The sequence below is a fragment of the Fonsecaea pedrosoi genome (assembly GCF_000835455.1).
Source record: "Fonsecaea pedrosoi CBS 271.37 unplaced genomic scaffold supercont1.3, whole genome shotgun sequence".
NCBI lineage: Eukaryota > Fungi > Ascomycota > Eurotiomycetes > Chaetothyriales > Herpotrichiellaceae > Fonsecaea > Fonsecaea pedrosoi.
In genome coordinates, this window is record NW_013550613.1 from 3,448,224 (window position 1) to 3,473,216 (window position 24,993).

The 24,993-nt window shown below is 52.8% G+C and overlaps 12 protein-coding genes across 12 annotated transcripts; 4 read left to right on the forward strand and 8 right to left on the reverse strand.

The window, feature by feature from the left end:
• Nucleotides 1-79: 79 nt before the first annotated feature.
• Nucleotides 80-2,066, reverse strand: Z517_05170 (uncharacterized protein; the record flags this gene model as incomplete). Its single annotated transcript, XM_013430497.1, has 6 exons — nt 80-220; nt 339-836; nt 887-1,249; nt 1,302-1,402; nt 1,486-1,706; nt 1,789-2,066. 6 exons carry the CDS (start codon nt 2,064-2,066, stop codon nt 80-82), a joined length of 1,602 nt encoding a protein of 533 aa, XP_013285951.1.
• A 2,027-nt stretch (nt 2,067-4,093) lies between these two features.
• On the reverse strand, nt 4,094-5,575 carry Z517_05171 (uncharacterized protein; the record flags this gene model as incomplete). The annotated part of the gene is made up of 1 exon (XM_013430498.1): nt 4,094-5,575. The coding sequence occupies one exon, from the start codon at nt 5,573-5,575 to the stop codon at nt 4,094-4,096; it is 1,482 nt and encodes a 493-aa protein (XP_013285952.1).
• Nucleotides 5,576-6,326: 751 nt separating this feature from the next.
• On the reverse strand, nt 6,327-7,319 carry Z517_05172 (uncharacterized protein; the record flags this gene model as incomplete). Its single annotated transcript, XM_013430499.1, has 1 exon — nt 6,327-7,319. The coding sequence occupies one exon, from the start codon at nt 7,317-7,319 to the stop codon at nt 6,327-6,329; it is 993 nt and encodes a 330-aa protein (XP_013285953.1).
• Nucleotides 7,320-7,939: 620 nt separating this feature from the next.
• Nucleotides 7,940-9,442, reverse strand: Z517_05173 (uncharacterized protein; the record flags this gene model as incomplete). Its single annotated transcript, XM_013430500.1, has 1 exon — nt 7,940-9,442. The coding sequence occupies one exon, from the start codon at nt 9,440-9,442 to the stop codon at nt 7,940-7,942; it is 1,503 nt and encodes a 500-aa protein (XP_013285954.1).
• A 915-nt stretch (nt 9,443-10,357) lies between these two features.
• On the reverse strand, nt 10,358-11,737 carry Z517_05174 (uncharacterized protein; the record flags this gene model as incomplete). The annotated part of the gene is made up of 2 exons (XM_013430501.1): nt 10,358-11,593; nt 11,642-11,737. 2 exons carry the CDS (start codon nt 11,735-11,737, stop codon nt 10,358-10,360), a joined length of 1,332 nt encoding a protein of 443 aa, XP_013285955.1.
• A 298-nt stretch (nt 11,738-12,035) lies between these two features.
• Nucleotides 12,036-12,608, reverse strand: Z517_05175 (uncharacterized protein; the record flags this gene model as incomplete). The annotated part of the gene is made up of 2 exons (XM_013430502.1): nt 12,036-12,282; nt 12,466-12,608. 2 exons carry the CDS (start codon nt 12,606-12,608, stop codon nt 12,036-12,038), a joined length of 390 nt encoding a protein of 129 aa, XP_013285956.1.
• A 513-nt stretch (nt 12,609-13,121) lies between these two features.
• On the forward strand, nt 13,122-15,045 carry Z517_05176 (uncharacterized protein; the record flags this gene model as incomplete). Its single annotated transcript, XM_013430503.1, has 3 exons — nt 13,122-13,623; nt 13,713-14,235; nt 14,310-15,045. The coding sequence occupies 3 exons, from the start codon at nt 13,122-13,124 to the stop codon at nt 15,043-15,045; spliced, it is 1,761 nt and encodes a 586-aa protein (XP_013285957.1).
• Nucleotides 15,046-16,181: 1,136 nt separating this feature from the next.
• On the forward strand, nt 16,182-16,978 carry Z517_05177 (uncharacterized protein; the record flags this gene model as incomplete). Its single annotated transcript, XM_013430504.1, has 3 exons — nt 16,182-16,394; nt 16,454-16,639; nt 16,709-16,978. The coding sequence occupies 3 exons, from the start codon at nt 16,182-16,184 to the stop codon at nt 16,976-16,978; spliced, it is 669 nt and encodes a 222-aa protein (XP_013285958.1).
• Nucleotides 16,979-17,561: 583 nt separating this feature from the next.
• On the forward strand, nt 17,562-18,641 carry Z517_05178 (uncharacterized protein; the record flags this gene model as incomplete). The annotated part of the gene is made up of 1 exon (XM_013430505.1): nt 17,562-18,641. The coding sequence occupies one exon, from the start codon at nt 17,562-17,564 to the stop codon at nt 18,639-18,641; it is 1,080 nt and encodes a 359-aa protein (XP_013285959.1).
• A 486-nt stretch (nt 18,642-19,127) lies between these two features.
• Nucleotides 19,128-21,655, forward strand: Z517_05179 (uncharacterized protein; the record flags this gene model as incomplete). The annotated part of the gene is made up of 3 exons (XM_013430506.1): nt 19,128-19,184; nt 19,238-19,339; nt 19,388-21,655. 3 exons carry the CDS (start codon nt 19,128-19,130, stop codon nt 21,653-21,655), a joined length of 2,427 nt encoding a protein of 808 aa, XP_013285960.1.
• Nucleotides 21,656-22,100: 445 nt separating this feature from the next.
• On the reverse strand, nt 22,101-23,477 carry Z517_05180 (uncharacterized protein; the record flags this gene model as incomplete). The annotated part of the gene is made up of 1 exon (XM_013430507.1): nt 22,101-23,477. The coding sequence occupies one exon, from the start codon at nt 23,475-23,477 to the stop codon at nt 22,101-22,103; it is 1,377 nt and encodes a 458-aa protein (XP_013285961.1).
• A 1,086-nt stretch (nt 23,478-24,563) lies between these two features.
• Nucleotides 24,564-24,840, reverse strand: Z517_05181 (uncharacterized protein; the record flags this gene model as incomplete). The annotated part of the gene is made up of 2 exons (XM_013430508.1): nt 24,564-24,650; nt 24,688-24,840. 2 exons carry the CDS (start codon nt 24,838-24,840, stop codon nt 24,564-24,566), a joined length of 240 nt encoding a protein of 79 aa, XP_013285962.1.
• Between the last annotated feature and the right edge of the window lie 153 nt (nt 24,841-24,993).

Below are 24,993 nucleotides of genomic sequence, written 5' to 3' on the forward strand. Positions count from 1 at the left end.
ATTACAACTGCTACTCCATCTCCACCCGGGCATTGTCCCTGTCATCTCTTATATTCTCTCCCTCTCATCACCATCACCGTCAATAATAATACCGCCTCCTATGCCGCCGGATAAACAGAGCCATTCCCACAACCAACAGCGTCAAGGGCACCGCCACGACAAAGTACCACTTGATCGAAGGGTTATCGACCAGGACGTCGACGTTCATTCCGAAAAGGCCCTGTATAATGTGACGGCTCGAGTCTCAGTAAAGGGCGTTTCAAATGAAAACGGGATGCTTCGAAAATTTGGGACCTGGTGATGAATTGGCGATAGTGGTGTAAGGACAACAAACTCACCGACACAGTGATGAGCGGGAAGAAAATAAACGTGATCCATGTAATGTTGCCCATTTCCCTGGAATAGTTTTCGGCGGCTTGGGCATTCCGGGCGCCAATGATGTTGTACACCTGTTCTCGTTTCGTCAGTTGGCCAGTTCTATTGCTCCGTTGCTTCTTCTGTGACGCAGTGAGCCGGAAGATCCATACAAAGTCAGAGATGTTCCTCCCGCGGTTGGGAAACTCTTGGGACACAATCTGCTCCATCTCGTTGAATTCGCTGATGATCCTCTCCAGGCGCACGATCTCGTTCGAGGGCGATGTCGGAGTGGCTGGGGGTGGAAATAGGTTTGCACTGCGAGACACAGCCTCCAGGTACCCCAGAGCGTGCGCGATCGTCTTCCTTTGTGCAAGCAAGAGCTGGCTCATGGTCGACCAGTCCTGCGAGTCACGCCATGTCTGTCGGGCGAGTTCTTCGAGATCAGCAACGTCGAGATCGTCGTCCAGAGCGCGAGTCTCCTGGAACCATCGGTCAGAGGTGGCCACAAACCAACCGTTGTTGATCATACTGAAACCTTGATATGTTCTGAGCTCTGGTCAAGCACTCTCCTCCACTCCAAAAGGACGCGCTCCCATATGCGGCACACCAGCCTGTAGATGAATACCACTGCTGTGGTCTCTGTGTCACGACTCGTGTTCTGCTGGTCGATGACAGTCCAAAGTCCTGGGTCTGTGAGCCAGTCTTTGAAGCCCAGACCATCCGCCTCCGAATGGAATTCATTGAAGAGTATCAGTGTGCGTCGGTGCAGCAAGGGGACCACAGAGGCCCAGCTCGCCGGGCACAATTCGACATTCCTGAACTTATCTGTCGACCTCATGCTGAGGATGCTGGCGACGCACGTTCTGCGACGGACAATGAACTTCTTCTCGGCCTGGCAACTCACTTCAGTTCCTGTGCATTGCTTCCAGGCCGAGCCGTACTACCTTGAGCGTGTATAGCTCTTTGAATTTGGTGTCCAGCGCGGCAATTCCAGGGCTTCTGTGTAGAGAAATCCAGTCAAAGCCAAAGTGTACCAGAAGACGTTCTAACACCGTGAACAGTCAGCGCTCAATCGAACCTGGGTATTCTTCGTCAAGGGCCAAACAGGCCAGGGTGATTTGGACCCACGTCTTCCAGTAAGCATCGACAGGTTTGAAGTAGGGCCGATCCGGGAAAAGTAGAACTCCAAATCGTTTCGTTTATCGGCTTCGAACAGGAATTGTTGAAATCGCACCAGTGACGCATCCTCTCGATCACCTACAGCTGGTGGGTTTCGGAGATTGTCGAACAGGCCTTTAACAAACCTCCGGCACAAGAAGCTGCGTGCATAGGGCCAGTTGTTCTCGTAGCTGTCGGCCGTTCGTCAGTGGTGGACAGAGAAATCCTGCTCAGGGCCTTTCTTGATACACAGGGACTCTTGCCTTGGCTTACTAGACACGATCCAGTGGCTCTTCTCCGCCGACGGGAGTGTTTGGGTGGCCCGGCACACCTGGCGAAAACAAGGCCTGGTTGACTGAATTCTGTAGGTCCTGCCATGTGCTGATCTGATTTTCGTTGTATGTCACAAAGTACTGTCCGAAGTCGAGTCTGCAGAGGAAATCAACGACCCTGCTGTGCGTTCCAAGAAAGCGGTGAGACCGCTGTACAGGTGCGTTTTCTGCTGGCAATGGTTGTGAGAAGAACAGGCTGTCTACCAGAAGGAAGTCCATAGCAAAGAAATCTCAATTGAAAATGGTGCACAGTCACGGTAGCAAGCGCCTTGGGTTCAGGCTCGAGACGAAGCACTTGGCCAAATTCTGTGCTAACCCTCGAGAAGTTTGGATGGAGGGCTCTGAGCATATGCAGCCTCCGTTGACAGGTGCCACAGTCTCGTATTGCCTTGCGTGACAAGGCAAACATTGTGACCAGCTGAGAAGAGCTAGTAGATGCACAATGATATAACGAGCTCTGGCGATGCTCAGCCCCGCTCAGCCCCCTCCCCAAAAGCCCTTTTGTTCTGGGGGTATTTAGAGGAAGCCCAAGGCTCGCAAAGAACTCGACGAGGTGTAGATTCTGAGTCGTTGAACAGTCCAGTTTAGTCGAACAAAATACCAGAGAAGTGACAGCAACGAGCACTAATCCATCTGATCTACCCTACCACCATGAGTAAGTGACAACAAGACAAGATTGTGTAGACGACTGAAGTCTAACGCGATCCTGGACTGATAGCGCGAGGTTGTGTGGTGGTAATGACGCCTTTTGTACACTCAGGCTGTCGGTACATTGACAACGAGGACAAACGCCACACGGTCTATACCTATGAGTACCACAACAGCCATTGTCGCCTGCACAGAAATAAGGACGAAGCCTGTTCTGTCCGCGAGAGAGAAGGAGTATCGATGGCGTATGAGCCTGGCTCGGATCCTTGCCCCAAGTGTATAGCTCAGGTGAGTGTCGCAGGCAGCGGCGGGAGGCCATAGCATACATGTACAGGCACGGCGTGTGTATGTGGTGCTGGTACAGAGGATGCTAATTCAGCCTTGGTGGTATAGGACCGACACCGCGCCAATAGACAAGCCCATGGGCGTCCCAGGGCTGACGGCCAGAGGAAGAGGCGAAGGCATCCCCAGCCTCCTCGGTCAGATGCTCCTCGGCATAAAAGGAAAGACCGCCGTGAGGTCGACCCATTTCGTTGCGCGGTGATGTAGGAAAAGTCGTTTGAGGTTCAAGCTCGTTCGTCTCGTTCGCAGGCGACCCATTGAGTTTCCAACACATGTACCCGACTCGATATTAAGTGCGGAATGAGCCGAGCCGAAACGAGAGACTGATCGAATGCTTGGAAGCCCAACTCGGTGTCTAGGAGGTTCACGACCTCTTAAATGCAGTTGCTTGAGCTCCAGAGTCAGTGCATCTCGGTTCCTAGCAGAAGGAGGGCTCAGCGTTGGCAGAATGAGCCAGAGAGCCAGCCAGGAACCACTGCGCCGACGACAGAAGTGGGTGACGAGCGCTGTGATACGCCTGCACCCGCGTTCAGGATTGACAGGACTTGCAGAATGTGCCTCCTGCCTACTTGCTCTCCACCATCCACACACCAACACACCCACACACCCGAAGTCGAAGTCCAGTCCCCTTCTTATACAAATAAGCGAGCCCATCGAGCAAGCAAGAGACCTGCCGCCACTCTCAATCCCTCCTACGGTCCGGTATTCCCCTTTAGAGAGGTGGTCAACAGCGACAACCCGATGGGAGCGGGGGTTTCTCGGGTCCGCGCGACTGCTCGAGATATACATACTCACAGAGTGTATAGCAGGATACGCCACTTCGTCGCTGGCTGGGGTCGGCCGTCGAGACGGGTGGGAGACAGGGGGACAGAGAGGCAGAGACGTGAAGAAAGATGAGGAACCGGGACAGACAGGACAACAGACCCGTAATACCTGCAGGATGCATGGTTGCAGATATATTGTCGATTCTCCTTGACTCACGCCGGGTCCACGGGATTGTGATAGCATCGCTTTTGCATTTCGCTCTTCTGTGTTCCCCCCCCCCCAAAACTCCCCTATCTTCGCCACTGGACTGTACTGTTGCCTGGTCGTCCTCCCGTGTAAAGCATGCGCCAGATCGCTCACGATTACAAAAACAAAGTATTCACCAAAGCGACCGCCCCTCCGACCTTGGTTGGCCGAGTGTTTTGATCCTCTGTACAATTGTATGCCACCAGCTGGCATATTCCAACTGGAACAAGGTATCAGGATTCGTGTCATGACTCCGTCTTCCTCACAACTCCAATGATAACCGAGATATCGTCCAACTTGCCCCCTTCAGCCGCAATACCCTCATCAAACGCCCTCTCCATGTAAGGCGACTCGGCGTTGGGATCCATGGCAATCTCCCTGGCGGCGTTCATCAGCCGCCGCGCCACATAGATCACGCCATCCTTTTTGGCCTCCTCGAGCTCTTGCTCCTCCTTGTGGGTGGCTGTCTGCGACTGGTCCCCCCAACCGTTCCAGCGAGAGATGCTCTCGCAGATATTATCGCAGATCTCATGTTCCCACAGGTTGTCGGTCACACCGTCACTCAGAACGGCGACCACATCACCGATGCGGACATTATCGACCAAGTCACAGACGGCATTCTTAAGGGGGGTGTCCGGCGAGTTGGTGCCCAACTGGCGGGGACAGTCGAACCAGTGCCATTGTTCCTTGGACCGGTAGAGGATGCGATCGGATTTGTCATCTTTGCTTTCTTTCTCGGGCGGCGATGAAGTCGGTGAGGGTCGTATCAGGAGGATTTTGCAATCACCCAGCGTCGTGGCGAAGATTACTGGTGTCGGTTCGGACTGTGATCCAGAAGGCGGTTTGTAGTAGAGAAGGGCCGAAGAGGCGGTCGTCGTACCGAGAATGTCATTTTTGGTGGATTCCTTGGAATCCTTGCTTTCTTGCGAGGTCGAGGGAGCAGATGAATCTTCATCATCTCCTCGCTTGCGCTCGCCCTCTTCACCCTCCGAATAGACTTCATTATCACGATCCTTGTTCAATGTGCCTTTGGTAGCTTTCTTGGTTGCGTCGTACGCATCCTGGAGACTCTGCACAGGGTCAATATCTCCCAAATCCACCGAGTTCTTCCCGTCGGGTCCTGCGAGAGACTTCTCGACTTCGACGTCCCAGAAATGTGCAATCAGTCGACTCCAAAGGGCGGCGTGGCCCCTCTCTTTCTGAGCCCATGCTCCCACGCCATCATTGACGGCAACGAAGGTCCGATCCGCCGATATAATGATCGCGTCATCGCCGTTGGTTATGCCACGAACAGGTTCTCCATTCACGGTGGGACGGCGGGCGCCACGCGCAACGGAGGAGGGATTGTGCGTTGTGAGAGGGTCGGAGAAGGAGCCGGACGGGAGGAAGACGAATGGAGGCGGAAACGGGCGGGAAGGTCGTTTGGCAAAGATGGAATAGCCAGTTTCGAAATAGAAGGGATAGGGCGGCCTCGGAGGGGATGTGGTGGACGAATTCGAGTCCGCTGAGGTCTTGCCCGCTGCGGGTGTGGTTGTACGGCCTTCAGATATGAGATAGCGGCGCAGGTGGGAGGCCGAGGTGCCAATGCCTCGTACGCAGACACCCTTGAGTCGACAAATTATCGTTTGCTTTCGAGATGGAGGAGCCCGCACAAGCAGAAGAAAGCAGCGGCCATCGAATAGTCGTGCTACAGCGTGTCTGGATGGTCGGGCCACCTGAGCGAGCATGGAAAGGGCCAGAGCGCTCTCATAATAAGAGCAGCATGAGACTAGAAGGTTTCCAGAGGAAGTGTGTTGCTCAACAAATGGTTATGCTCCAAGTATTGAGAGAAAATCGTCGACAGTAAGGTCAAGTTGTGTGTCGTATGGTAGAAAGATAGTCCGTGCCTGTTGAGCTATCACCTCTATGCGTCAAGAGTGGAACAATAATACGAGGCCTCGTAGACGGTGGGGGAAGCGGTGGAGGAGCCACGAGAGCTTAGCGATCGGCGACTCTGCGGAAGTGCCAGTTGGTGTCAAATCCACTTTTCTCCACCTCTAACATTAGGGATCTATTTCCTCCCGCACCAGCCCGTGGTCTAGACAAACACTACTAGCAGGAGACAACTCTAGAGAGCAAGCAGCGGGAAATTATTGGAATCTCGAGCTGGGAGGAGATAATCAGGTTTCTCTGCCTTGTGGCCGGAGATATATACAAGTATGAATATATACACTATCTTGGCTATTCGCCCTCGAGTATGGTACATTATAGCACATGTTGGTGAGTGGTGAGAGACTGCGACAATCTCACATGCAGAGCTGCGCCATTTACCACAAAGCAAATTGGAGTGGCGGGATTGTAGCAACAAAAAGTCGGTTTGACGTCGACCTTCAGAAGCACAACGGCGATGCAAAGGTGATGCCATCGTGGTGTGGTTGAATTTGGTCCAGTGGGATTGTTGATGAGCATGTCAAGTGAGCGGCTTCAACGTCGTAAGTCTCACACTGCCGCCCTCTCCTCATCATGCCTCGCGACAAAGCGCTCTGCTCGTCCTATAAGCTCCTCATACACGGTCCAGGCCAGGGCGGAGCTCATTGCCTTCCTGCCCATTCTCAATGCGAGTCCATCAAAGAAACTTTTTATTCCATCCTCTTTGAGCATCAACCGTGCCGCTTTCCACGTATTCCCATACTTGTGTGGCATCAGCTGCAACCTCGTCTTCACAGCATCGAAAGGATTGGTGATGCTCGTCGCTAGCCCCGCCGCGATGACGCCGCTTGTAGCGTTGATCGATGCCGCAGTCGATGCTGAAGGACGTGGATGGTCATGACTCGTGGCCGTGGTATGGAGCGGGAAGACTTTGTTCAGATGTGTTTTGCTTGCTTCATAGAAGAGCACGTATAAGCCTGCATACGGCGCGTCACGGATGGCTGTGGCGCCAAAGCCAGAGAAGAATCCCTTCAAGCCTTCCTGCGCAAAAATGGATCTTGTCGCAGAAGCCAGAGACTTGTATGCATACAAGTCTGATTCGTAGCGCACCTTAATCACTGTCACCGGCATGATAATGAGTCCTGCAAACACTCTCGCGGTCGCGCCTGTTATGAGATTTTGTATATTCGAAAGCTTTGGCAGTACTGAACTGCTCTTTCTCGGTAGGGATGCTCCATCTCCGGTTCCCTTCACAGTGTTGTTGGCAAGTATTTGACGCAAAGAGCTGAGCGAGGTGAAATACAAGGCAGATCCGAAGCCTGTCCGCAGCGCTGAAGGGACGGTCCCTCGCCACAAACTGGCTACAGGATGAGGACCAGAGAGGATCGATCGCAAGACGGTAAGGAGGGACGAGGAGTGTGATTGCTGGACTCTGGTCTTTAGCAGGTCGGCTGGTTGCAGTAGTACGGCGCTTGACACGCCAGAGGTCAGGCCGGCAAAGAAATGAAAGGTCGGATGTGCCCTTCTGGAGCTCTGGACCTTGTGAACACTGCCATCGGACATATTCCAAGGAATCCGAAAGCCTTGCGCTCACAGGGGGACTAAAGATTGAAAGATGAAAGAGCTGCCGTCCCGCAATGACTGAGCATGGTGGTGATGTCGGGGTCGATGAAGAGCACGCGAAAGCGATACAGTAGCACCAACAAAATCTTTCAACCTGGTGAGACTGGCTGTTCAGTGAGATGCATGAATAAGCGCACAGCACGGATGTGCCTGTTTACGAGTACGAACAGGAACAAACCAGCAAATACGAGCCGAAAAAGCTGTGTTGATGAAGTCATTTCCCAACCGAGAAATTCACGCACCTTTTCTGCATCACGCTAGGCTGGTCTCGCACCCAGTGACCAGCAACCACTCAAGAAGCCTTGAACAGACTACATAACCGGCAAGTTGCATTTTATCCTGTCCGAAAGGAGTGATCACTGACTCATTGTCGCTCACTTGATTACGTCGAATTATTTAGGCCGTTATACTTCTGCACCCTTGTTTCTTCCCGCGGCATCAACATCTCTTCCCAAGCGACCTGCGGAATCCCTGTCCAGTCTTGCCAGTGTCTGGACCCTCGCCCATCCCCGACCGAGAAGATATTAGACCATACACCCCAACCACAAGAAAGGCGGCTCTTAGGAAATCAGGGACGGGGAACTATGAGCCCCTCTGCCCTTTGGCTGACCGAGAAGAGCATCCCGCATCAAGAGTTCGCTCAAACAGCTCCGCATCCTCATGAATCCATCCTCGACTGTCCCGTTAGCAAAGTTAAACAGCCACCGACAGAGTTGGTCTTGTGTTGAAGACCTTGCCCGATGCAAAACTTTGAGGATTTCAATGGTTTGCCAATTGCTCTTTGCGTTCCCTACCCGTGAGGACACAATCGCCCACGAGAAATCAGGCAGTGCTCGGTGCGGCAGACTGTGAAATTGACATTCGAGAGTCTGGAGGGTATCTTGGTACTGTCCAGGAATTATTCTCGAATGCCACCGCGTCAAACTGAGCCACACTAGGACAAATAGCTTGTGACAATGGTTGCATATCCCAGTAGTCCCAGCGATAAGCCGTGCAAGTTCGTCCAGTAGGGGCTCGGGATCTTTCTGGGAGGACCCGGGGTCGTGCTGCAGAGCCCAGGCCTCCATCTGCGTGAACAGCAAGACCACCCGATCAATCTCGGCGTGCCAACCAAGGAGGGACTCGCTGCCATGACTGCTTTCCCTGTGGTCGTCGAGATATGAAGCAAGTCGAAGGCTCGTCATGATCATGGCCATCCTGACATATTGTTCGACTTGTGTAGTAAGGGTAAGCTTGTCCCAGCCTCCAGCATGCGAAACAAAGTCCCTCAGACCGGCCGAATGAGGTCCAATTGTCATCACTGACCCCTTGTCATCCCCTCGGTACCGGTGCAGATACCCATGCAGCAGAGCAATGATGCCAGATAATACCTCCTCGCCATGCCTCGTATGTGGATCAGATATGAGTGTCGCCAAACGCTGTATTGAGGCCTGACGCCAGAAAATGGTCCGCTGACTGGTTGTAATGTCCTGGACCGTATCGATGTAAGCACTTACCCGCTCGAGAAGGTTGAGAAGCTTTACAGGATATGAAAAGCTCCATGAAAGGCCGAGAGCCACTACGCATGACTTGCCCCAGTGAGATGATATGGTCTCTGTGTTCAAAGCCAGAGTTTGTGCAAATTTGAGAAGATTCCCGGCATGATTGTTCAACGTTCTTGATAGACTGTCAAAGGGGTCAAGGTCAAGAAGAAGGATGCTTGATAATGGCGCAGGACTGAGCGAGGTGCACAATGTAGAATTCTGTTCGATCTTGAGAGCATTCTCGAGGGATCTCGCTTCCTTCGTCACTGCAATATACTGCGAGTCACCCGATGCCGCGGGAGCCTTGTCATCAAGCGTATCGTACTCTGTACAGCACCTCAAATCTGCCATCATGTCAGAAGCCCGCTCCGCAGAGTGGGAAGAGGCGTGGTTCAAGCGCTTGAGCCGACGTGATCTTTTCTGGGTATGGGTGTTGATCAGTTTCCGGCGATGCTTACTCTCAGCCTGGTCAATCCAGAACAGTTCAACTGGAGCAGGGAGTTGTTGAGTTTCGATCTTGAGAACGACATTGGGCGTCATTGCCCAAGGTTTCACTGGCACAGTTCGCAGATGAAGTATCTCGCACAAGGCACGAGCAATGAGTTTTGTTCCCGATATCGTGCAGCTGGGCAGGATGCAGACTTCTACCAGAAGTTGCAGAGAGGAGTTTTGTAGTCGCTCAAGGAGAAAACATAGGACGGAATTGTATTTCTTCAAGAAACCCCGAGAAGCTGGTTACAGGGCAGAGCTCATTGGTCAGACATGCCACATTAGGGTGTGCCACTCGTGTAGAATGATAGCCAAGGCCATGCCACAGCTTGTGCAACAGGAGAGACGGCACGGCTGCAGGAGGCAAAACGAAGCCCTCATTGATAAGCAGCTGACTTGAGAGTGCCGCCTCCTGAAAGATAGGACAGCGACGTAGCATTAACCCCGTTGTCAGACTGAGTGTCAAGACACAAGGTTCTTGGCTGCATTTCCTGGCTCAGATCTGAGAGGCCGAGACACCATGACAAATAGTGCGAAATCGCTGCAGACATCTTCGTAACTAGTAATCTTCTGAGATCGGCAAGAACCATCACAAATGGAACACTGTCGCTATCCAAGGCATCTAGATCCTGCTTTGGCTCATTGAATGCAGGTCTTACCTTTATACACCTGACGTACGAACCCTCGGAATGTCATATCCAGCCGCGTCGGATTGGACTGTTTGGGTTGGCAGCGAAACACCCCATACTCATCTGAACGCATCGAGCCTCTGTGCATAGCCATCTCCGATGTAGTAAATTGATTGGTCCTTTTCCTCCCATGACGGATCTCTGCTGCCGGGTCATGTCCTTGGACTAGCAAGCGAAAGTCCAGGGCTGACAAAGTCGAAACGACAAAATCGCATTGTTCGGACGCCCTGCTGTCAGGGGGATGATCTAGCTGCCGGAAGACGAGTGTAGCCGCTGCTCATGGTTGTTGGCTTTCCTTCTCATATCCCTCGGTTTTCATATCTTTCAGGCCGAGCTCCTCCATTTCCTCGTCCGTTCGCTCATACTCCTCGACCTTGACCTGTGGATCTTTGCCGGGATCCGCATTCAATTGTACAAATGAATTTGCCAGAGGATCCTCGAGGGTAATGGAAAAGGGGAATTTGGCTGCGATCGCGGCGTCGAGTTTGGCGAAAAAGTTGTCCCACCTCGACCGTGTGTCTGTTGTCATTGAATCTCCTCCCGCAAGGTCTGCATCTCCAACGTCAAAAATCTGACTATGAAGCTGATCACGCACTTGGGTGAGAAGCCCCTCGACAGTAGTGAAACGGCCTCCAAGCGTGCCGGGTTGGACTTCCAACCCGAGATCCTGACTTTTTAGAACGCAGGACTCTGATTTTAAGATATCCCTGGACATGTCCTCGATCGTCTTGACGTCCAGTGTGATGCGTTTTCCTTTATCTGGTATTGCACCGCCAGTTTTGACATCACTGGTCCTGAAGCCACAGTGTTCACAGACCGTCGCCATGATGATAACCTCCTTGAAATGCGGGATGTTGGTCTTTTTCATGTTGACCGTGCAGGGCTTTCCACAAGCAGGGCACTCGGCGTGTAGTTCGTAAACTTCATTATCAACAATATCGACGCCTTCCATCCCACCGTTGTCTTGTGTTTCCTCATCATCCACCACCAGACCCAGCTGCACATTCTGTTCGTGGCTTCGGAGATAGTCAGTCCGAGAATATTTCGAGCCCTTGTCGTCCGGAGAAGGCTCGATAAACGAGTTTCCCGAGATATCGTCGACCGAAACAGTGAACGGGAAACTGTTGCCTTGTAGCATACTGCCCAGCTTTTGAATGACTGTTTCTAAGGAGTCGTAGAGCGCAGGATTCACCTCCTTCCTAGCAGGTTGATCACTCTCCAAATCCGTTTTGATCTTCGTGATCATGCCTTCGAGGTTCGTGAACTGGCCTGGAGCAGGCGGCGTCTCGAGACCCAGATCTTCAATGCGGAAAACGCCCGTATCGCCGCGAACAATCTGTCTCTGAAAGTCGGCCATGTTGTCCAACCTGAAAATAAACTTTGCTCCCTTCTCTTGGATTTGTCCGGCGCTTTTGACAGTGTTGTTCCTCCAGCCGCAGTGATCGCAGGAGAAAGACTCGAGAAGGATCTCTTTGAAATACGGGATTTTAATGGGAAGGATTCTTGTTATGCCCTGAGGGAGTTAGCCTGCTTCTCCGAACTATCATATTTGTATGCGTACCTCATCGCGACAATTCATGCATAGACTCTCGATCTCGTAGACACCAGTCTCATTGGGGTCGGCATGAACAACTGTGGGTGTTTCGGAATCTGCCATGTTGTTGATGGAATGTGTGTTTCGGTATGTATGCAAGTATAGGTGAGTGTCACAATCTCTAACTTCGCAAAGGTTGTTCTGTTTCTCGCAGTCCGCTGCCTTCTTAAGGCGAGGGGAAAAAAGACTTCAGAATCTTTTCGAGGGACCCAGAACGATCGACGTATGCCAAGGAAAACGAGGGGCACTAATGCAAGGCCCGCGGGTTTTTTGCCTCCGAAATCCGGAGCCTTGCCCAGCCGCGCAGCCTCGTGGCAAGCTTTGGTTGTGCTTGTGCGGCTCTTGCACATATACCCGTCCATCATTTTTTCATCAGGTCCATCAAGTTGAGGCCAGGTGTGCTTTTGGACTGCATGCTTTTATTAAGAAGCGCCTGTAGCCCTTCCCGGCCTTTTCGTGCTTTTGCCCTTTTCTTGCTGGACGACTTGGTGGGCTTTTCCAGAACCGGATCAGTTGATTCAGTGACTACCGCCTCAGAGCGCTCGACAGGTACATCGAGAGGTTGCTGACTCTCCTCCATGTGAGTGGATTTCAGTGTGGCGATATCTCTAGTGATGTGGTAGCACAATGAGCATCGCCTAGATCGTACCATTTGCCGGGAGGTTGTCATCCGCGAATGACTCTTCCTGCTGGTCTTCCTGTTGGTCTTGATCTTCCTGGTTGCGATCCTTGTAGATATTGTCCACCCTGGTAGCATCAGATTTCCACATGTCATACATGTATCCCCTGACCTATGGGCAGCATGCGATGAGGCTGCGTGATCGAGTTCTACACCTTCGCGCAAGAGCTGCCGTGATGTAGTTGGTGCGGAGAGGAAGATCATGCGCGCCGCTTGCTGCAAATACCTCGCTCGAGCCGCTTGAGGTTCGGCCATTGCACCATAGAAGGTACTGGTTATTCAGGGGGGATATGTCTTCACCTCAGTTGCTGACACCGATATAACACAAGAATCGCATGGGTAGACTTGGACCAGAGTCAGCATGAATTTGGGCCAATACCGCAGTTCCTGTACTTGTAGCAAGACCAATCGGGAACACATGCCCCTGGTTAAATCACAACGAGATGCGGAACATGAAGAGACGAGTAACTCGTTTCAGAAATCAAGGGCGATGATATCCGAGGGAAATCTGATGCCAAGATCTGGCCCCATCCTCCGACACACAAACCTGCCCCCCACGGAAGGCTAGAACCTTTGACCGTTGGGGAACATTGGGAACCATGGAACCCTGGAACCCGACCCGCAGTTACATTCCCGTACCATATGATGACAGCCAACGAACAAAGACACATCTGGGTAATCCGACGACGTGCAAATGACGACCACGGCCTCACTCTGAGACTGCGACAGCTTGACAGCACGCGTTTTACCGGACATACCTCCTAGCAGATGAGTCCTCCTCAAAGGTACTCGTTCGTCAATGCGCGTCCCCAGACAAAGGCCGAGAAGCGGCAAACTCGGACGGCGATCCGCTCGCACATTGGACGATGGACGCAGGAGAACCAGCAAAAGATCGAGGGCACCAAGACTGCAACAGGCGCCAGTACGAGAAGCTCACCGGAATCATCGCGCACAGATTCACTCTCACCGGTCGAGCCGACTCAGTCACGATCGCAACATCCGTTGCGGGTAAGCTTGGCAAGGCCGGCTGACAACACGGACAGTTCAAGTAGCGCAAGTAATATCGATCAAGACAGCACGAGCGACGAGATTGAAGATGACACCAGGCTTGTAGTCACAGCACCAAGCCACCTTCGTCAAAGACTTTCTCCTGCTGCGCGCGGCACCGCTCGTCCCTTTATCCGGACATTGGGATCCGGAGTGCTGGACCCTTTTCAGACCTATCCATCAACATTCCCTTCGTCGTTGATATCACAATGTCATGAATATTGTAAGTTGGTCGATTCCCTCCTTGCCACATTGGCCCTTTTGGGTTGAAGAATGGAAAGTGGCTGACAGGGCCCTCGCCCGACCCAATAGCATTGCAGGTCGTGTGGCCTGGATTGACACCGCGACCCCTGAGCGGATCTGAAGCGGCCGCCATACAAGGATGGTTTCCGATGGCACTCAACGACACTGTTGCGCTGCACTCACTTCTGTTTGGGGCGCTGAGCCACAAGAGGCTAAACCTGTTAAAAGGCTCCGCCCAACCCGATGACCCTGCCGTGGTTCATCTGGAAATGGACATGCGACGCTGCGAGGCCGAGTCAATCTCCCTGATCAACAAAGCACTCCGCGATTCCAAGAATGTCATAACAGATGCAGTAATAGTTTCGGTCCTTGCGATGGCGACAAACGCCTGGGACTCGACCCTGCAACGCTTCCAGACCCAGCCTGCAACTCAGCCAATATTCGATCCTTTATTGAAAAGTCTTCAGTGGCTGGACGTCTATGGACTCCTCAGCGCCCATCCTGTCCATGCAGCTGGCCTCGTTCAACTGATTGCGTTGAGGGGTGGTTTAAACAATATCCAGACCACTGGTCTCGCGGCTATCATATCATAGTAAGTTCGCCTTTCGCAGATCATTTGTCTGTGGACTTTTGCAGCTGACCGTTGGATTTCCCATGCTACTGTAGCTCCGGAGTTATCCAAGCAAGCAGGACGTTAACGCAACCAGTGTTTCCCTTTGTACCGCTGGCTGATGATGGCGACCGAACCGCAACGCTCTGGGGGATGCTGGGCACATGCCCAAACGAGCTTAGGGACGAATTCACCTATAGTAGTCTGTTTGATCTGGGTCTCACGACTGAGCTCGCTGTGGTGTGGGTCGCTATGCAACGATACGAACATGGGGTTGAAAGATTTGTCGACGGTGCACTCCCAGATTTGGATCTCGCACGGTTGTGCGACCGGCGCAACCTCATCCAACATACCCTTTTATCCCTTCCATCACATGCCGACTTACCATCTGCCACTCGACCACGACCCATCTACGAACCGACCCGCCTTGCCATGCTAATATACGCCCTCACCGTGATCTTCCCACTTCCAGCCCAGACTGCCCCAGTCCCCATCTTAGTTCGACAGCTCAAATCTGCACTCCGAGAGTCTGACATGCGCTCTATCTCATCATCACATCAAGCCGAGCGTCTTTTGATGTGGATTCTATTCATTGGTGGTGCCGCCGCCAGAGATGTACCAGAAGAGCGAGTGTGGTTCGTTGCTGCCCTTAGAAGACTGACTTCGCCGCTCGGGATCAGGAAGTTTGAGGATCTGAAGCAGGCCGTTTTAAAGCGTATCCTGTGGCTCGATCGGGCATGTGACGCCGCAGGAAAAACGCTATGGACGGAGGTTTCGGCCCTGGGTGGCTGATGGACAGTGGGAGAAGAGGGATTAGAGGGCACAAGAGCGTTAAACAAAGAAATCTCAACCAGATACCCTCAGATCTTTGGGGCCTTGGCAAATACCGTCCTCGGCCATATTGATGCATCAAGTTAGAATTAACTGCTGTGGTATATACGTGCGAGCCTAAAGGTAGATCTAAAGCAGATCCTGCTAGGGATGATGCGTCAATTACTCTTTTCGGGCACCGCGCAAGACTACTAACAGCCCACAAGGCGATGATGACTGAGCCGGACAAGGGTATTGGTTCGTTTGCCTGGGGGATTGGTGCAATCCTGGCGGCATAGATGAAGTGTTCCACAATGATAGGCACCCGTGGCACCGAAACGAGCGACGACCCTATATGGTTGTAACCCGATTGGGTTGGGACGGTGACTCCTTCCAAATTGAGATGGAGCGCAGCCACAAGACACGGCGCCAGATCGAAAATGGCGTTTGCAGAATAGAATCCCACCCTGTCGGAGAACAAGTCCATTCGCAACCTGCATCGCCTGAATCGCCCTACGGGGATCAGAAGTCCTCGTACTCGTATACAGCAGGTGAGTGGCCACGGTGTTAGTCAACGAAGAGAGCCTTGCTGACGCACCACAGTCTACGCGAACCCTGAATCTCGGATCAAACCGACCCGTCGCGCAGTGGATATCCTTCCGGGGCACACATATAGAGAAACACAAGACACACCCATCAGACGAACCCCCTCTCCACCAAGTGTCACTCCTAGGCGAGATGAGTCAACTATCGAGCTTACCAGATCAGGCATGCACAGAGATATTGATCTGCCTCGAACCTCGCTTGGTTCCGACACTCTAGCTCTGGGGATGTCTTCCCTCACAATACAGTACATGCTCGTTTCGGCTAGTCGCACAGTTAGAACAAGCAGGCTCATAACATCAGCATAATCTACCATGCGTAACCGCACGACGCCCAGATGCCATCTGAATGGTACGACTACCTTCGGTCATGGAGCGTGGCCGGGCCAGTCCCGACGGTGGCGAAATATAAAGCCCTACTCCTCCTTGCCTACGTGGTCATCAGCTGCGTCGTTAATTGAATCCCGGAGTCGATGATCGCACAAGGTCTATCTGAGGGTGGGACTAGGATATACAATGTATCTTTCACAGGAGCCCTGCGCGCGGATCCACGCTCGAGGCTTCCATGATCCGATCCCTGCCAAGGACGTGACCGGCTCAGACATGGTCGCTGGCTGTGGCTTTGATTCGTACTCTGTTGCCGACATACCTTGGTGTGGTAAGGAACATGGCTTGCAAATTGTCCCCGCTACGGAGAGTCGATACCCGGAACTTGATTTTTCCGAGACGGTATGCAAGTCCTGTGCTCTGAGTCCTGTTGTTGGGTCCTAAGCTAACTTCTGATCTAGTATACGCAGGCATGGAGTGACATCAATTGGGGTGGGATACCCCAATCTATCGTTATCCCACCGAGTGAGCCCATCCAGAATCCATCTTCAGTGTCTGTCGACGGAAGTGATCCAAATTCGGCGACGGCCACTGGCCTAGGACCTAGTGATAAAGCGACTGAGGAACTGAAAGCTCAGGCAAGATTGGTAGGTCCAGACAGAGGTACGATATCATTGGGAGTCGCCGAGATTGATCATGGATATCCGTCACTCTAGGAGCGCCGTCGTGCCCAAAATCGTGTATCGCAACAGGCATTCCGTGCTCGCAAAGAAAGCCACATCAAGGCGCTTGAACACGGCCTTGGGGCAATGAAGATCGAACACGATACTTTGCTCAAGAAGCATGCGCGCAGACGGGCCGAGATCGATCGACTGAAGACAAGAGTTGCAGAACTTGGTCTTGAGATCGATCTCTTGTTAGGCACTCAAAGATATGTTGAAGCTACAGCAAACTTGAGTCTGGATTGTGTCGGGAACGACGTTTAATGATTCACCCTTTATGAATAGTGGCGGGCCTAACGTATGAAGAGGGTGCACAGAGACCTCTGATGCCAAGACGATCAGGGTCAAAACCCCCTGAACCGAGAGACGTTGCTGATACATGGGGATGAGGCCACCCGTCCGCGTCTCTGCTCACTCCGCTCTTTGCAAACCGTCTGCACTTTTGCAAGGTTTGCGGGTGTTTGTGCCAATCTAATCATGGGTCATTTCCCGAGCCGAGCAAACTGCAAGTCAATTGCTGTCGGATACAGTTGTTATCAGTTCAGCCTTCCACTCATTTGATGGACGAAGCAAGAGGCGAGACACCAACCTTCGTGGATCAAAACTGCCGTTTAAATCCGAAAGGAGCAGAAACATCGCGAGGCTAGACGCCGGGGTTAGGAGATATGCAGGGGACCCCGCATTGCCAAACGTCGAATTTGTGGCCTTCATCAGGAGCATTTCATCCATTGAGGTGGCAAGGACAGAAGAGAAAGGTACAAATACTCATCATGGACCAGACCAAACGAAGGCGAAGGGAAAGCTTCAGACGCAATTTTTTAGGCTTACCTTCTGATACCTATCCACGATGACCGCAACAACCCATCCGGAATACAACAAGAATACAGAAGCCTTGGATGTCGCGAAAGCATTTCCTGAAGCCATTCGAGGGAAAACAATCCTCATTACTGGAGTGAACCGCAAGGGCATTGGCTTCGCCACCGCACAAGCTTTTGCGTCGCAGTCCCCCGCTCATCTGATCCTTGCAGGACGCAATATTTCCAAACTTCAAGAGTGTGTAGATGAGCTCAAGCAACGATGGCCGGACGTCGATTATCGCCCGCTGATACTCGACCTTTCTAGCCAGAAGGCTGTTCGAACTGCGGCAAAGGAAGTCCTTTCGTGGAGCGACATTCCACTCATCAATGTGGTTGTGAACAACGCAGCCGTTGCGGCAATACCGGAGCGCACGATCACTGAAGATGGCATTGAGCTTAACTTCGCCACAAACCACATTGGGCACTTCCTGTTTATCTGCCTCATTATGCCAAAGCTCCTCGAAGCAGCAAATACCGAGCCGAAAGGAACAACGCGTGTGGTCAACGTGAGTTCCGCGGCCGCCGAATGGAACGGTGTTCGATGGACCGACGTCAACTTCAATGAGAGATCCAAAGACCTTCCCATGGAAGAGCGCCCGAACTACACGATTCTCGAACGATGGGGAATCCATGACGGCCCAGACAGGTCGTATGTCCCGATCGAGGCATATTTTCAGAGCAAAGCAGCCAATGTACTTTTCGGGATCGGGCTTACCCAACGGTTGTACGAAAGTCACGGCATATTGAGTCTCAGCGTTCACCCTGGAGTCATTGAAACGGAGCTGTCGAGACATTCTTCCAAGGAAGAGAAGGATGCCATCTCAGCGAGGGCACAGAAGGGCGAGTTTAAGTACAAAACGTTAGGGGCAGGGGCCGCAACGAGCCTTGTTGCAGCCTTAGACCCCAGACTAGGCGCTAGTGAGATCAAAGATGGCAAAGAGGGATGGGGAGCGTATCTTAAGGACTGTCAAATATCCCATGATGCGCATCCTCGAGCTGTATCGAGCGAGGAGGCGGAAAAGTTGTGGAAGTTATCAGAAGACCTTGTTGGGGAGAAGTTTTCCTGGTGACGGCGACATGTTGGGTAAGGCGATGACGTTCTTAGCATCGTCTACTGCCGCAGAATTGTACTTGCTCTCGGTACCTTTCTCGTTGATCACATTGAAGAATGAGTTCGAGTAGAAATCGGATCTTGGTCGAGGTGTTGATATCTATGTCTAATCTGTAAAAGCGGCGGAATTTGCCAAGCCAAAAAAGGCGATGACCATCTGGAACATTTCGTTGCTCGATTTCCCCTTCAACTCTGCTTCTTCATGCTGTGTAACTAAATGCACAAGGCATGCTTATTCACATCTCAGTCCTTTCCAAGGCCACTGCACTCTCTGCCACGGACTCCACAGGTGAATAGACTCGTCAGTCTCTCCTTCCCAGCAACATTTCTCCGCGGCCTTCATCGCTGTGGCTCCAGCACTCCCACATTGAACTGGCCACCAGAAAATGCAGTAGCGATTCGCCGCGCTTTTTCATCACGCGGATCAGTTGGCGCGAGGAGCAATATGTCGGTAGCTGAAGAGGAGAAGAAAAGTGGCGTCAGGGTGGCTGTCGAGGGTTGCGTGAGTGACTTGGTAGTGGAGTTTTGTGACCGGTTCCTAACATTCCGATCTAGGGCCATGGAACACTTCATGCCATCTACGCTTCGGTAGAAGAGTCTTGTCGTGTAAAGGGATGGGATGGTGTTGATTTGCTGATAATCGGAGGTGATTTTCAGGTCAGAAACGCCATATGCATAATCCTCAGGGTGGCTAATGGGTATTAGGCAGTAAGAAACCAACATGACCTCAATGTGACGGCCATGCCCGTAAAATACCGACGCATGGCAGACTTCCATGAGTACTACAGTGGTACCCGAACTGCGCCGTACCTTACCATCTTCATCGGAGGGAATCATGAAGCAAGCAACCATCTCTTTGAACTCTATTATGGCGGATGGGTCGCACCAAACATCTACTACCTGGGAGCTGCCAATGTCATCCGATTGGGACCCCTCAGAATCGCTGGGCTGACTGGAATTTGGAAAGGATACGACTACCGCAAACCTCATTTCGAGCGCCTTCCATACAATCAGGAGGATATAAACAGCATCTACCATGTTCGAGAGATCGATGTCAGAAAACTGTTGTCTCTCCGGTCCCAGGTCGATATTGGCCTTTCTCATGACTGGCCACAAGGAGTCGAACACCACGGAGACTATAAATGGCTCTTCCGGAAAAGACGCGACTTCGAGGCCGACTCATCGGTTGGGAAGCTTGGGAGCGCAGCTGCACGACAGTGTTTGGATCGACTGCGGCCGCCGTATTGGTTCTCGGCACATCTCCACACTAAGTATGCTGCCGTATACTCACACGAGGAGAGTGAGGTATCCCAACATGGAAGCTCTCGTTCGGCTGGCGGGTTCATCGAAGAACTCTCAGGCAATGTCACTCCACGCCCAGAAGACCGACAACAAGTGTCAGCATGGCAACAATTCCAGGATCCTGCTCAGCAAGACGATGCCGAACAAAGAGCCACGATTTCAGAGGACCAAGAGACGAAACTGCAACAAGAAGGACAACCTGGTGCCGCTTCTACTCCCCAATACTCATATGATGAGACGTTCAACAAAATCGGCAGGGAAAACGGTCTCGAGCGTACGGTGCTGATGACATCTCGAAGTCGATTCTCTTCGGAGGATCCGGACCCAATTCCCAATCTCGACGGGTGCTTCTACTCAAGACCTTCCAAAAGACAGCGCGTAGAAACTGGGCCATCAGATCCTGCATCAGATCTGCCTAGCACCGAAAATCGAGCAGACACCACTGGGGATCAATTGGATGGCGCTAAAGCGAGTGTGCCTGAACCCGTCAAACCCGTGGTGGCCAACCCAGACGCCATCGATATTGATATGAGCGACGACGACGAGTCTACCACGGTAGCCATTGAGGACACAGCTGCATCTCGAAGCAAGCCTCTTCAAATCTCTCGTGAGACAGCCAAAAACGCCGATATTGATACGGTTAAGAAACATGACACCTCCCACAGTCTATCAGAAGAGAGCGAGGATGGTGGCGTCAAGCTGACTACGCCTTCCTCACCCTTCACTCCAATGCCCAGCATCTCTTCCCTGCGACACGAAGTACACAGCTCACATGATTCGATCGAGTCATCCACGACATTGTCTGACGCCGAACAGAAGCCACCTTCCGCACCGTTCGATCCACAACCACTTCCCAGCCGAAGTGCCGGAGGCTTTTCAGAACAGTCTCACAGTGGCAAGAAACCAGACACGGAGCCGCAGGTGGTGCAAAGCAACGACGATGTGCCCCAGGAAATAAAAGACCAGCTGGCGGCGCTATCACACAATTTCGTCAAGAAGGCACCTGTTGAAGTCTCTGCACCACTACCATTTCCGGAGGACATCACCAACAAAACGACCTACTTCCTAGCCCTTGGGAAATGCGAAATGTACCAGGAATTTCTCCAGCTTCTTGAAATCCAATCGATAACATCTGAGGAGGAGATCAAACGCCCTCTCAAGCTTTCCTACGACCCAGAATGGCTTGCGATCCAACGAGTGTTTGCCTCTGAGCTCCAACTCGGCGGGTCTCCCAAAGACAGAGTTCCACAACACCGCGGGGACACGTACTACCGTGACCGAATCACGGAGGAGCAGGAATGGGTCACTGAGCACGTAGTCAAGCCAGGTAAACTGCAAGTTCCGGAGAACTTCAGTGTAACAGCCCCCTTGTATGACCCACGTCTACAGGTCGCGCCAGAGGAGATGCCGCGCGAGGTGACGAACCCACAGACGAGCACGTACTGCGACTTGATTGGGATCGAAAACAAATTCGACATGAGTGAACAAGAGAGAGATTCTCGGGTGCAGCAGGGCCCGAGACCCGAGAGTTCTGAGTTCCAGGCATACCACAGCCGCCCACGACAGCATGGACAAGGCGGGGGGAGGGGTCGTGGAAACCATCGCCGCGGCGGCGGTGGAGGAGGCAACAGAGGGAGAGGGAGAGGGAGGGGAAGAGGACGACGACTTTAGAATGGGGACAGAGAAAAAATGGGGGAGTGGAAGGCGAAGGACGTGTTCAATGCTGGACGGACTGACGGACTAACCGACAATGAAGGAGTTTTATTTGGTCAGCCGCTGGCCTCATTCTTCGTTTGAACAGAAACTAAAGGCCAGATTCGGGCACAGCACTGCATTGTCTTGCAGGTTGCACCTTTTGTCATTCGATTTTGTGTATAATAGAAAAGACACGTAAGAATCTGATGATACCCAAGACAAGGAGAGCAGAATGGGGATTGATTGATGATTCATTCTTACACCATCGGAACAGAGTTGTGAAGGCGGGCGGAAGTGATCTCCATAGTCTCCCTAGCTAGACCAATGCCCGCTTCCGATCTGCGGACTATATTCGTATCTCGTACAGCCTAAGATAGAAGCTGACTTTTTATGATGAATGATATGCATCAATCGGACCAATTCATTCCGCGGTTATGGCTACAGGGACATCAACAACGGTATCAACGGCGCCATTACTCACCGGCGCAGCGACACGAGCATGCTTTCTCCCCCTCGTACCACCACCACCTTGCGCAGGCGTCTTGTCCAGCCTCTCCAGCCGGCGCAGCAACTGTTTCTTCCACGTCTCGAAGTCGCGCGTGCGCTCGGCGCTCAGGAGGTCGAGCGCGTCTTGCATCATGGTCGCCAGGCCCGGGAGGAGGACGCCGTCTGGGTCGTCGTCTTCTTCGTCTTCCTCGTTCATTGTGTTGTCCGCTTTCCTTCCTCGTGCGGTATCTGCGGGGATCCTGCGTCTTCTGCGACTCGAGAGAATCGGATCTTCTTGATCGTCGTCATCGTCGTCGCTCTCATCTGCGTCGAGTCGACCTCTGAAGTTTTGTGTCGCACAGTGACCACCGCCGTCATCGTCGACGACGGTAGGATCAAACTCAAAGACTTTCTCCGGCACGCTGGCCCACCAGTCCTGGCCCCGACAGAATCCCTCGCGGTTGATCCGGCGGATCCATTCCTCCACGCCTTTCGTCCCTGGATTGTATCCCAGGACCTGCACGGCCCGCGCGCACGTGGTCTTGTACACGGACGTGGTCATCTTTGCGGTCTGCATGCGGGTCAACGTCATGAGGAACAGCGCTGTCAAGAGGCCCGTCACGGTTTCTTGGAGGGGGCTCCCGTCCACTGGCGCTGCTGGGTCGTCCTCGTCCGGTGGTGGCCACAGACCGCTCAGTTTCAGCACGATGCAGGTGCCGGTGTAGACGTGCGGGGCGAGCAGAGGTGTCGAGAAGGTTTTGCACAGTTTGCGGATCGAGGGCATCGTGTAGGCTGGCGCTTCGCCGTCGTTCTCACCCTCACCCTCGCCCTCGCCCTTGCGCTTCGCGCTCGCCTTGATCTTCCCCAAAAAATCGTTTCGTCGTCGTCCCGTAGACTTCGACGGCGTGGCCGCCGTCTCACTCTCCAGTCCCGTCTGCTTTAGCGATCCATCTGCATTTCTCTTCCTCCCACCCGGCGTCGATTTGGGCGCTGTTGTTGTTGCGGTACCATCCTCATCCAACACCCTCTCCAAGAACGCCACCAGCTTTTTATACGCCGCCGGCTTGCATGGTGCTCCGCCCGTCTTGACCGCCGGCAAGCGACACTTGGCCCTGAGCCGGGTGCAGGCGATCTCGCAGCATGCGTAGGCACGGGCGATCTCTTCGTCGGGTTTCAGGTGCGAGGCCCGCTGGCGGGACTGCGCGAGGAGCGATTCGCACAGGTGCACGAGCGGCGCGGCGTGGGCGTGTGTGGGGAGCAGGCTGTTGAGGGATTGTTGGACGGCGGCGGAGGAGGAGGAGGACGAAGGCATGCGTCTAGTTTCTAGTAGAGACTCTACCTAGGTACTAAGGTAGGTTTTTGTCGGGCTGGTGACACGACGGGACGGGGGTGCAGAGCAGATTGGGGAGATGCAGGAATTGAAGGGGTAGGATGGTGGTTAATTCCTAGGTACTAGCTAGAATCCTTTGCGCTGGTGCTTTTTTCATTGATACACATTTTGTGCAGGATCGGAAGACGTAAGTACGGGGTGCAGACGCGTCGTGAGCATCCTAAGCGCGCCTACCTACGTAAGGAGGATTTTGCGCGGGGAAATTTTGCCGCTATTACACCACAACGGTAGAGCGAGTAGCTCCTCACGTCTCCTATCCACAACTCGGGCACTCGAGGTACAGTCTTCGAAGTGACAGGTCACCACCATCTTCCAAGGTTTGTCCCGCGTCATCAACGCTCTACCTTCGGACTAGGCCATGCATTTGTTCAACACGGTGCACCATGAAGAAACAATTGTGTGCACTTAAAGTCACCGCTGGTGTCTGAAAACCTGACCTATCTCGAATCAAGGACTCAAGTGAACATTGTGGCGCCCACCACCTGGAGACTCCATGTTGGTGTACCTCGTACATGTACATATCCGTCCAATTTCTCTCTTTATTTCTCGGGTGGATTGTCGTCATAGCGCTCTAAAAACTGCGCCAAACACATCCCCTGTCACGGGGGGAAGGCCTCGAGCCGCAACCTGGGCAGGGACGTTGTCGGAGCCTGGATGGACCAGGCCTTTCCAGAACGGTTGTTGACATGCGGTATCCCTGTTGCAAAGACACGTTATGAGGGCTGAAATTAGCTCGAATTCTCGACTCATGCAGCGGCAGGAGGGGCACATCTACCCCGTAAATTGAAAGCAGGGGCGAGATGTGATGGGGTACATTGTAATAGGGTGAGAATAAAACATACCGGTAAAGATCGACCTTAACGTCCTTGTCGGGTCCAATTGACGCCCAACCGCCGTGCGATGTGACGATACCACATTGATTGTAGGAGGAGGAGCTAATGGGTGTCCAGAAACAAGTGCCTCCCCAGTGCGGATATTGGCAGATGTAGATCTAACAATGACAGTTAGTCAGTCGGCATTCCAGACCCCTGGCGACCTTTTCAGGAATGTCTCGACTTGTGTGCGCGACAAAAGCCGAAAGGATTCCGCAAGAGTCTGGGACCAAGATAGGGAGGTAGTGAGGTCAACTTACACCGTTGACGGCTCGATCACTTAGTTTCCGTGGTGAAGTCTCGGTAGGGAGCGCGTCGGTGACATTGAAGAGGATTCCATTTTCGGCGGCAGAGAATGGCACAGAACTTAGCAGGCCGAGCACGAAGGTGAGCGAGACATAGAGGGATCTCATCATTGAAGTCGAGTAAAACTGGAAGGACTCGGACAGAATATGACAAGAGTCAGGTGGACATTCTCACTCGAAAGTCAAGGAGGAGTTCGATGGTGCCTGCTTGGAGCGAGAAGGAGGGAGACAATAGGAGATAAAGAGAAAGGGAGGAGAAGA